The sequence below is a fragment of the Cervus elaphus genome, chromosome 25 (assembly GCF_910594005.1).
Source record: "Cervus elaphus chromosome 25, mCerEla1.1, whole genome shotgun sequence".
NCBI lineage: Eukaryota > Metazoa > Chordata > Mammalia > Artiodactyla > Cervidae > Cervus > Cervus elaphus.
In genome coordinates, this window is record NC_057839.1 from 35,699,941 (window position 1) to 35,712,617 (window position 12,677).

The 12,677-nt window shown below is 37.9% G+C and overlaps 1 protein-coding gene and 1 non-coding gene across 2 annotated transcripts in view; one reads left to right on the plus strand and one right to left on the minus strand.

The window, feature by feature from the left end:
* Positions 1-12,677, plus strand: part of MROH2B (maestro heat like repeat family member 2B) — a 62,718-nt gene that overhangs the window by 23,557 nt on the left and 26,484 nt on the right. Inside the window, exons 12-14 of the mRNA XM_043887558.1 lie at positions 3,374-3,400; positions 4,716-4,835; positions 5,061-5,140. Coding sequence (XP_043743493.1) covers positions 3,374-3,400; positions 4,716-4,835; positions 5,061-5,140 — 227 coding nt within the window. The remainder of the gene's footprint in view (positions 1-3,373; positions 3,401-4,715; positions 4,836-5,060; positions 5,141-12,677) is intronic.
* On the minus strand, positions 11,075-11,181 carry LOC122684009. The gene has a single exon (XR_006337906.1). It is a non-coding gene; the product is annotated as a U6 spliceosomal RNA (small nuclear RNA).

Below are 12,677 nucleotides of genomic sequence, written 5' to 3' on the forward strand. Positions count from 1 at the left end.
TGTCCATTGAGTCAATGATGTCATCCAAACATCTCATCTTCTGTTGTACCCTTCTCCTCTTGCCCTCAGTCTTTCTCAGCATCAGGGTCTTTTCCAGTGAGTCAGCTCTTCACAGCAGGTGACCAAAGTATTGGAGCTTCAGCTTCAGCACCAGTCCTTCCAATGAATATTCAGGACTGATTTCCTTTAGGATTGACTGATTGGATCTCCTTGCTGTCCAAGAGACTCTCAAGAGTCTTCTCCAGCACCACAATTAGAAAGCATCAATTCTTCAACTCTCAGCCTTCTTTATGGTCCAACTCTCACATCTGTACATGACTATTGGAAAAACCATAGTTTTGACTATATGGACCTTTGTCTGCAAAGTGAGAACATATGGGAAGAGAAAATTTGATTATGAAATGGAGTTTAGTGATTTGTTTCTTTTGTAAGATCTTGGGCAGAGTTCCAAAGAATAGCAAGGGGAGATAAGAAAGCCTTCCTAAGTGATCAATGCAAAGAAATAGAGGAAAACAGGAGAAAGGGAAAGACTAGAGATGTCTTCAAGAAAATTAGAGATACCAAGGGAACATTTCATGAAAAGATGGGCTCAATAAAGGATAAAAATGGTATGAACCTTACAGAAGCTGAAGATATTAAGAAGAGGTGGCAAGAATATACAGAAGAACTATACAAAAAAGATCTTCATGACCCAGATAATCACAATGGTGTGATCACTCACCTAGAGCCAGACAACCTGGAATGGGAAGTCAAGCAGGCCTTGGGAAGCATCACTATGAACAAAGCTAGTGGAGGTGATGGAATTCCACTTGAGCTATTTCAAATCCTAAAAGATGATGGTGTGAAAGTGCTACACTCAATATGTCAGCAAATTTGGAAAACTTAGCAGTGTCCACAGGACTGGAAAGGGTCAGTTTTCATTCCAGTCCCAAAGAAAGGCAATGCCAAAGAATGCTCAAACTACCGCACCATTGCACTCATCTCGTATGCTAGCAAAGTAATGCTCAAAATTCTCCAAGCCAGACTTCAACAGTACATTAACCAAGAACTTCCAGATGTTCAAAGCTGGATTCAGAAAAGGCAGAGGAACCAGAGATCAAATTGCCAACATCTGTTGGATCTTAGAAAAAGCAAGAGAGTTCCAGAAAAAACTTCTACTTCTGCTTTATTGACTATGCCAAAGCCTTTGACTCTGTGGATTGCAACAAATTGTGGAAAGTTCTTCAAGAGATAGGAATACCAGACCACCTGACCTGCCTCCTGAGAAATCTGTTTGCAGGTCAAGAAGCAACAGTTAGAACTGGACATGGAACAGCAGACTGGTTCCAAATTTGAAAAGGAGTACGTCAAGGCTGTATATTGTCACCATGCTTATTTAACTTATATGCAGAGTACATCACGTGACATGCCAGGCTGGATGAAGCACAAGCTGAAATCAAGATTCCTAGGAAAATATCAATTACTTCAGATATGCAGATGACACCACCCTGATGGCAGAAAGTGAAGAAGAACTAAAGAGGCTCTTGATGAAAGTGAAAGAGGAGAATGAAAAAGCTGGCTTAAAACTCAACATTCAAGGTCATGGCATCTGGTCCCATCACTTCAAGTCAAATAAATGGGAAAACAATGGAAACAGTGAAAGACTTTATTTTCTTGGGCTCCAAAATCACTGCAGATGGTAGCTGCAGCCATGAGATTAAAAGACATTTACTCCTTGGGAGAAATGCTATGACCAACCTAGACATCTTATTAAGAACCAGAGACATTACTTTGCTGACAAAGGTACGTCTAGTCAAAGCTATGGTTTTTCCAGTAGTCGTGTACCGATGTGAGAGTCGGGTTATAAAGAAAGCTGAGCACCAAAGAATTGATGCTTTTGAACTGTGGTGTTGGAGAAGACTCTTGAGAGTCCCTTGAACTGCATGATATCAAACCAGTCAATCATAAAGGAAATCAGTTCTGAATGTTCACTGGAAGGACTGATACTGAAACTGAAGCTCCAATACTTTGGTCACCTGATGCAAACAGCCAACTCACTGGACAGGACCCTGTTGTTGGGAAAGAGTAAAGGCAAAAGGAGGAGGCAGCGGAGGATGAGATAGTTATATAGCATCATGGACTCAATGGACAAGAATTTGAGCAAACTCCAGGAGATGGTGTAGGACAGGAAGCCTGGTGTGCTATATTCCATGGGGTCACAAAGTATTGGACATAACTTAGCGACTGAACAACAGCAATGAATCAGTCTTCAGGGGTAGATCACTGAATCTGTCATTTTAGATTCTAAATGTGATTCTGATGCTACACACCCAAAATTTGATAAATAATGATGAGAACTGAAAACATAGTTAAAGAAGGTATTTTATATTATATTAAGTCCATCACTGAGTAAAGTTATGGTAACAATAAAATAGAAAGGAGATAAAGATGTTTTAGATAAGGATCACTACACTTTAAGGTAAGACAACTCTGCTAAAATGCAACTTTTGTGCAAGAGAGAACAGGAAAAACCACAGGGATAGTGGGGGAAATGAGATGAGTGGTACAATATTCAACAGCCCCATCAATGATACAGTTTAAGAAAAACAAGAATTTAATTTTCAAAAGTAATTTTAAAAACAGGAAGTACATAAATACTACTAACAAATGATGAAAATTTTCCTTAAAAAAACCCTGAAGTCAACTGCACAATTTATGAGCTATTATGAAATGGTGGTGGGAAGGAGGGCTATCTGAAATCCGACAGACAGTTGTAATGCCAGATTTGGGTGAGAACAACTCATCACACACAGTAAACAGAGGCAGCTGATGACATTTGTGGTGTATGTGCAAGTCTTCCTCAGGCTCAGTTCATCTGGTTCACCTTTTTGCCCTCACAGACAAAACTGCACATAAGCAAACTCAAAATTCAGGATACGCTAAAAGTATTCCCTCATACATCAATTTCATTGTAACAAATTTGCATTTTCAACACAGGTGTTGTCGCAGAACTGACTATATCTCAGTTCCAAAGTCAGCTGCTGCATTAACTTTCATTTTATAAGTTTTCATTGCTCTTTCTGCCAAGAGCTTTTGTGCCCTTTTTCTTACCAAGGTCTGATAGAGCCTTTTTAAAATGAGAAGCCTGAAATCCAAAGGCTTGAGATCTTTGTGCTGCCTTTTTTAGTTTAGTCATGATTCATCCAGGGCAAGGAATCCACCAATACAGGTGTCCCTTTGAAACCAAGGGAGGGAGGTAACAGCCCCCACCACTTGGAAAGGCTGAACATCCTGCCTCACTGCTGTCCTTCAGGTTGATGCGTGGGTCTTTGGTTGGGGTGAAGGCACTCTAACTGCTGCTCTAGTATCTGCCTTTCCTTCTGATTTTTTTCAGGTTCTGGGCATGTCTGTGGTGAACAAGGTAGGTGATATATTTGATATATCTGAATACCTGTGTTTGAGTATAAGTATATTTGAATACAAATTATGCTCCCTGAAAGTACAGTAAGCAAAAATGTTCTCTTGATTTGATTCCACAGGAAAGAATCCCAAAATTTAACTAATTAATCCAATTCTGAAGTAAGGATTCCTGAGCCTAATTTAAGACAGAACAAGGAACTGTATTTGGTTCTAGGTGGTTTGGAAGTTGACTGTAAACCAGAACAGTGTTCTTAGAACGGTGGGTTATGACCCACAATTGATCAGGAAATCAATTTAATATATCTAATAGATCACAACCAGCAATTTTTTGTAATAAAATAAAAGAGGAATAGAAGATAATTTTTGAGAGTTTGATATTGAAACTCCAACTAAAAATCTTAATTTTTCTACTTAAAAAATAATTATAATATATGGTGAAACTGTATGTAACTTTGCTCTGTATTTTCCAAGTCTCCTGTAAATGTGTTATCATACTTTCATAATTTAAAAAATAAAAAGAAAGAAAAATAATTATATATAGCAATAATAAGTATCACAAAACTTTTATTTCGGTTATGTAATATATATATATATATATATATATATATATATACATCATGTATTATATACATGCATTCAGTTCAGTTCAGTCACTCAGTCATGTCCAACTCTTTGCGACCCCATGGGCTGCAGCACGCCAGGCTTCCCTGTCTATCACCAACTCCCAGAGCTTACTCAAACTCATGTCCATCGTATTGGTGATGCCATCCAACCATCTCATCCTCTGTCGTCCCCTTCTCCCGCCTTCAATCTTTCCCAGCATCAGGGTCTTTTCCAATGAGTCAACTCTTCTCATGAGGTGGCCAAAGTATTGGAGCTTCAGCTTCAGCCTCAGTCCTTCCAATGAATATTCAGGACTGATTTCCTTTAGGATGGACTGGTTGGATCTCCTTGCAGTCCAAGGGACTCTCAAGAGTCTTCTCCAACACCACATTATACATGCATTTTATATATATATATAAAATTCATATAAGTACCGGGTAGATTTGTAAACTGTTTCTTATTTTGATCCTGGTTAGAAATGTTTGAAACCCACTGTTGTAGAGAATCCTCAGTCCATGGTGGAGGCAGGGGTTGGAGACTGACCATAGTTTCTCAACTTCCCTGCAACTTGGATCTGAGACTGAGGTGAAAATGGCAAAGGAAGCACAGTGTCACTGCTGTCTGGGCACATATTTCAACCATAGGTCAAACATTTGTAGAACCGGGTGCAGTGCCTAAGACCCTGACTTGCATTGTGAGTCATTTTCCTTTAGGACATGGATCTGCAGATGAGTTTTACCAGAAGTATCACAGAGATTGGTATTGCTGTCCAGGATGCTGAGGATGAGAAGTTCAAGTTCTCCTACAAGGAGGTGCTGCTGGGTTACATGCTGGTGAGTGTGCAGGACGGACATGGGCAAGATCCTGAGAAGTTAATTACCAAGAGTGCAAGTTGTCTTTTTTTTTTAAGTGGGTAAAACTCGCCAGTCCCTAGGAACAGAACTTTGCCATGGTTCTGCCTGAGGGCACCCAACAGTCCAATGAGGCTTCCACATCAATGCATCTAGAAACTCCCCTAGTCCTCCCTGAGATGGTTCACCACCTTGTCTGTGTTGCAGGACTTCATCAGGGATGAGCCTCTGGATTCCTTGGCCAGCCCTATTCGGTGGAAAGCCTTAATCGCCATTAGATACCTCAGGTAGAGAATTTTTTGTCTCTTCTCATTGAAAAAAATAAAAATTTCCTCCCCCATATACTAATTCTGATCAACTGACATTGATCAGTGCAGACTCTAGTGCACCATCACAAAAAGGACACAGTTCATCAATGCGTGCATTTTACCTAAGGTTGCTCAGTCATGTCTGACTCTGTGTGACCCTATGGACTATAGGCCCCCAAGCTCCTCTGTCCATGGGACTCTCCAGGTAAGAATACTGGAGTGGGTTGCCATGCCCTCCTTCAAGGTATCTTCCCAACCCAGGGATCAAACCCATGTCTCACGTCTCCTGCATTGGCAGGTGGGTTCTTTTACCACTAATGCCACCTGGGAAGCCCAATTCATCAATAGGTTATTTCAAATGGGAGCTTTTTCTTTTTCCAAAGTGACAGAATTGACTGAGAGCCTGGTCATTTGATGACTGACAGGGACTAGCAAGCTGCTTATAAAAGTCAGATTTATTGATATATGATGACTGAAATTTCTGTGCAAAAATAATTTCTCTTGGCCTATAGGCAAATTTTAATCTTCCCATTAAAAACTTATGAAAGCCTTAATCATACCCAGGTTTGGTTAGCAGCACTATGCCTGAAGAAAATGATAATTTTAAGCACATTTTTAAAAATAATATTTTCCCCTGCAGTAAAAGAAATAGAAGTTCACTGTTAAAACTTGGAAACTGCAGAGATTCTTTAAAAATAGTAAAAATCATACCTAAGCCTACCCTATTATCAAAATTTTGGTATATTTTCTTCAATTCTTTATTCCTAATTGTCCATGTTGATTACAGAGCTGAAATTCTGCTCTGCATATAATTTTGATCCTATTTTTTTTCCTCATCTTACATATTCCCATGTTATTTCCAATTCTTCACAAATATCATTCACTTTTCATTAAATTTTTTATTGTGGTAAAATATACATGTTTATCATCTTAGCCATTTTTAAGTGTACAGTTCAGTAGTGTTAAGTACTTTTACATGATTGTGTAACCAATCTCCAGAAATCTTTTCATCTTTCCAAATGGAAACTCTGTACCCATTAATCAACTCTTCATTTCCTCCTTCCATCAGCCCTGGAAACTACCACCCTATATTCTGTCTCTGTGAATTTTATACTTTAGGTGACTCATGTCACTAGCATCATATAGTATTTGTCTTTTGATGCCTGACTTATTCTCCTTAGAATAATGTCCTCAAGGTCCATTCATGTTGTAGGGTGTATCAGAATTTCATTCCTTTTGAAGGCAGAACAATATTCTGTTTGATGTGTACACTGTACTTGGTTAATCCATTCATCTATTGGAAATTCATCTGTTGGGGGGTTTTCACATTTTGGCTACTGTAAATAATGCTGCTATGAACATAGGTACATAGATATTTCTTCCGGACCCTGCTTTTACTTATTTTGCATATACTCATGAGTCAGCCTGTTGGATCAGATGGCAAGCTTGTTTTTAATCTTTTGAGGAACGACCATACTGTTTTTTATAGCAGGGCACTATTTTATATTCACCAACAGTACACAAGTGTCCTAAGTTTTCCATATCCTTGCCGTCACTTTCTGATTTTTGTTTGTTTTTATAGTAGCCATCCTAATGGGTGTAATATGGTGTCTCATGGTAGCATTGAGTTGCCTTTCTCAAATGATTAATGACTTTGAGCGTCTTTTTATAGGCTTATTGCCTGTTTGCATATCTTCTTGGGAAAAATATTTGATCCTTTGTCCATTTTTCTCATTTCTTTCTCTTTTTTTTTTTTTGGCCTGGTATTGACTTTATTTTTTTTTCCATTTATTTTTATTAGTTGGAGGCTAATTACTTTACAATATTGTAGTGGCTTTTATCATACATTGACATGAATCAGCCATGGATTTACATGTATTCCCCATCCCGATCCCCGCTCCGACCTCCCTCCCCATCCCATCCCTCTGGGTCTTCCCAGTGCACCAGGCCCGAGCACTTGTCTCATGCATCCAGCCTGGGCTGGTGATCTGTTTCACCCTAGATAATATACATGTTTCGATGCTGTTCTCTTGAAACATCCCACCCTCGCCTTCTCCCACAGAGTCCAAAATTCTGCTCTGTACATCTGTGTCTCTTTTTCTGTTTTGCATATAGGGTTCTCATTACCGTCTTTCTAAATTCTACATATATGCGTTAGTATACTGTATTGGTCTCTATCTTTCTGGCTTACTTCACTCTGTATAATGGGCTCCAGTTTCATCCATCTCATTAGAACTGATTCAAATGAATTCTTTTTAATGGCTGAGTAATATTCCATGGTGTATATGTACCACAGCTTCCTTATTCATTCATCTGCTGATGGGCATCTAGGTTGCTTCCCTGTCCTGGCTATTATAAACAGTGCTGTGATGAACATTGGGATGCACGTGTCTCTTTCAGATCTGGTTTCCTCGGTGTGTATGCCCAGAAGTGGGATTGCTGGGTCATATGGCAATTCTAATTCTAGTTTTTTAAGAAATCTCCACACTGTTCTCCATAGTGGCTGTACTAGTTTGCATCCCCACCAACAGTGTAAGAGGGTTCCCTTTTCTCCACACCCTCTCCAGCATTTATTGCTTGTAGACTTTTGGATAGCAGCCATCCTGACTGGCGTGTAATGGTACCTCATTGTGGTTTTGATTTGCATTTCTCTGATAATGAGTGATGTTGAGCATCTTTCGTGTGTTTGTTAGCCATCTGTATGTCTTTGGAGAAATGTCTGTTTAGTTCTTTGACCCATTTTTTGATTGGGTCATTTATCTCTTTTGTTTTTGTTGAGTTGTAGTTCTTTATATTTTTATACTTTTCATATTCTTTCTATTCTAGATAGGGTTATTAACCCCTTATCACATATATGATTTGTAAATATTTTCTCTCATTCCATAGGTTGTCTTTTTACTCTATCATTTGTGCCTTTCATGAACAGAAATTTTTAATTTTGATGTAGACCCATTTGTCTATTTGCATTTTCATTGTTTGTACTTTTAGTGTCATATCCAAGTAATCATTGCCAAATCCAACATTATTCCCCTCTGAATGGTCTTGGAATGTGTTGAAAATCATTTCACCATATGTACTAGAGTTTACTTCTGGGCTTTCTATTGTATTCCACTGGTTTGTGTGTCTGTTTGTTTATGCCAGTACTATGCTGTTTTGGTTACTGTGGTTTTGTAATAAGTTTTGAAAACAAAAAGTGTGAGATCCCAAACTTTGTTCATTTTCAAAATAGTTTTGGGTATTTGAGGTCCCTTGAGATTCCATGTGAGTTTTAGGATGGATTTTTCTATTTCTGCAAAAAGTATCATTGGGATACTGATAGGTATTGCATTAAATCTGCAGACTGCTTTAGAGGGACATCTTAACAACAATAAGTATTGCAATCGAAATATGAAACACCCTTCCCTTCATTTGTGTCTTCTTAACTTCCTTCAGCATCATTTTGTGGTTTTTTTGTGTATAAGCCTTTCACTTTCTTGGTTAAGTTTATTTCTAAGTATTTTATTCTTTTGATGCTATTGTAAATGGAATTGCTAACTCCTTTTTTGATGATTCATTGTTTTAAGTGTATAAAAATGGAAGTGATTTTTGTGTGCTGATTTTGTATTCTGCAACTTTGAAGAATTTGTTTATTAGTTATAATATTTTTGTAGATGTTTTAGGATTCTCTATATATGAGATCATGTCATCTGCAAACAGAGATAATTTTACTTTACCTTTCCAGTCTGGATGGCTTTTATTTATTTTTCTTATCTATTGCTCTGGCTGGGACTTGCAGGATTATGTTAAATAGAAATAGCATCTTTGTCATGTTCCTGATCTTAGAGGGTAAGTTTTCAGTCTTTCACCATTAAGCATGATGTTAGCTTATACGGTTTTCATATATGGCCTTTATTATGTTGAGGTAACAAATATTTTAATCACTGCCTGATATCTTGATGCATAGATATGCCTCATATTGTTACCTTCGATTATTAATCAACCTTCTATTGCTACATTTAACTATTTCTTGTTTTTAAAACCTGTAAGTAATACTTTGATGAACATCCTCATGCAAAAAAATGTTCTCTGAACATCTAATTATAAAAGCTGACAATTTGGTTCAATAAATATTATTGAGTTGCATCCATGTATCAAGACATTGAGCTAGGTTCTAAATAGACAATGTTGAACAAAATATGACCTTTCTCTGAAGGAGTTTTAGCCAACAAAGGGAAATTAATTCAAAACACATCCACATAATTTTTCTAAAATTCAGTAAGAAGCAAAATAAGGGAAAGGCACAAGTTCCCATATTTATAAAGATAAGGGAGGTTTCAAGAAAGTGCAAAGAAATCTTGAAGATGAATTAAGAATTAACCAGGTTCCAGAACAGCATTGTTGAGTAGAAATAAGTATAATACAAGTCACATTTATTGTTTAAAATTTTCTAGTAGCCACTATTAAATATGTAAAAAAGAAACATTAAATCAATTTTAATAATTATTTTAATCTAATATATTCAGTACATTACTTCAACATGTATTCATTTATTTATTTATTTATTTATTTTGCATTTTATTTATTTTTTCTCCAGTTCTTTTTTTTTTTTCTTTCTTTATTTATTTATTTTTTCAGTGGGTTTTGTTATACATTGATATGAATCAGCCATAGATTTACATGTATTCCCCATCCCGATCCCCCCTCCCACCTCCCTCTCCACCCGATTCCTCTGGGTCTTCCCAGTGCACCAGGCCCGAGCACTTGTCTCATGCATCCCACCTGGGCTGGTGATCTGTTTCACCATAGATAATATACATGCTGTTCTTTCGCAACATCCCACCCTCACCTTCTCCCACAGAGTTCAAAAGTCTGTTCTGTACTTCTGTGTCTCTTTTTCTGTTTTGCATATAAGGTTGTCATTACCATCTTTCTAAATTCCATATATATGTGTTAGTATGTTGTAATGTTCTTTATCTTTCTGGCTTACTTCACTCTGTATAATGGGCTCCAGTTTCATCCATCTCATTAGAACTGATTCAAATGAATTCTTTTTAACGGCTGAGTAATATTCCATGGTGTATATGTACCACAGCTTCCTTATCCATTCATCTGCTGATGGGTATCTAGGTTACTTCCATGTCCTGGCTATTATAAACAGTGCTGCGATGAACATTGGGGTGCACGTGTCTCTTTCAGATCTGGTTTCCTCGGTGTGTATGCCCAGAAGTGGGATTGCTGGGTCATATGGCAGTTCTATTTCCAGTTTTTTAAGAAATCTCCACACTGTTTTCCATAGCGGCTGTACTAGTTTGCATTCCCACCAACAGTGTAAGAGGGTTCCCTTTTCTCCACACCCTCTCCAGCATTTATTGCTTGTAGACTTTTAGATAGTAGCCATCCTGACTGGCGTGTAATGGTACCTCATTGTGGTTTTGATTTGCATTTCTCTGATAATGAGTGATGTTGAGCATCTTTTCATGTGTTTGTTAGCCATCTGTATGTCTTCTTTGGAGAAATGTCTGTTTAGTTCTTTGGCCCATTTTTTGATCAGGTCATTTATTTTTCTGGAATTGAGCTTCAAGAGTTGCTTGTATATTTTTGAGATTAATCCTTTGTCTGTTTCTTCATTTGCTATTATTTTCTCCCAATCTGAGGGCTGTCTTTTCACCTTGCTTATAGTTTCTTTTGTTGTGCAAAAGCTTTTAAGTTTCATTAGGTCCCATTTGTTTAGTTTTGCTTTTATTTCCAATATTCTGGGAGGTGGGTGGGTCATAGAGGATCTTGCTGTGGTTTATGTCGGAGAGTGTTTTGCCTATGTTCTCCTCTAGGAGTTTTATAATTTCTGGTCTTACATTTAGATCTTTAATCCATTTTGAGTTTATTTTTGTGCATGGTGTTAGAAAGTGTTCTAGTTTCATTCTTTTAGAAGTGGTTAAAAATATGGAACGCTTCACGAATTTGTGTGTCATCCTTGCGCAGGGGCCATGCTAATCTTCTCTGTATCGTTCCAATTTTAGTATATGTGCTGCCGAAGCGAGCACTTCAACATGTATTTAAAATAAAGAATTAATAAGATGATTTACATGATTTTCATACTACATCTTCAAAATCCAGTGCATTTTACAATTACAGTGTATTTTAAATCAAACCAGCAACAACTCAAGAGTTCAAAAGCCACATATAGCTAAAGGCTTCCCTCATATGGACAGGACACCTGTAGAACTTGAAGACTAATGACAGAAAGCAAATCAGTGGTTACCTTGGGCCAGGGTGGAGGAACAGATGAACTGCAAGATGCATCAGGAAAAACTGGGGACTGATAGCAATGTTCTATATTGATTACAGTGGTAATTTTGTGAGTGTGAAATTTATTTGATTGCACACTTTAAATGGATGCAGCTTGTTGTGCATAAATTATGCCTCAATAAGTTGATATTTTTACATAGCCAGCCAGACAATAAGGATGAGAAGATTGCACACTATATATCAACACATTTAATAGTCAATAAAGCTGTCCCAGCTTTACTGACTTTTACTCCTCTGTGAAAGTGAAAATCTATCAGTCGTATCAGACTCTTTGCAACCCCATGGACTGTAGTCCATGGAATTCTCCAGGCCAGAATACTGGAGTGGGTAGCCTTTTCCTTGTCCAGGGGATCTTCCCAAATCAGAGATCAAACCCAGATCTCCCACATCGCAAGCAGATTCTTTACCAGCTGAGCCATCCAGAGAACCAATTTCCCCCTTCTCTGACAGTGTCATCATTTTTTATTTCTTTGCTAATTTTGTTGTGGGCAAACAGTGTTGTATTGTCTTAACTTACATTTATTTAATAACAAATGGAGTTTTTCATATTTATTGGATACTTACATTTTCCTAAGTTACGTCCAGGTTTCTCTATATCCTCGTGATGTCTATACTATATGTCAGATAGTGAGAAAGGAAAAGGAAGGTTCCAGTGTCATTTACTCATGTGTTTCTAGGTGGTGGTTTAGTCACTAAGTTGTGTTCCATTCTTGCAACTACGTGGGGAACAGCCCACAAGACTCCTCTGTCCATGGGATTTCCCATGAAAGAATAGTGGAGGGGGTTGCTCTTTCCTTCTCCAGGAGATCTTCCCCACCCAGGGATCAAACCTGTGTCTCCAGCATTGTAGGTGGATTCTTTCCAGACTGAGTGACCAGGGACTGCATATGACATGAGAGGACATATGAAATTGATAAAACTCACTGCTCCAAACTTAGAATCTCTCTTCTCTCTCTCAATCTCACACACACACACACACATGTACTCATAACTTGAGTGCTGAAAAAAACAAGTAGATAAATGCTAGGTCATATAATAAAGGGTTAAGTAACACCAAGCAAGTGATGGTTTGTTTATCATTGTAATAAATTAGACCTACAGTCTGGTTTTATGTCCCCAATCTCTCTCTACTCCTGTTACCATCTCCTTCAACACTGTATTCCCATCAGAAATGCATCTGACTCCTTCAAGCCCCTTCAGATCCTCAGTTCTCAGGAACTCGACTGAGATA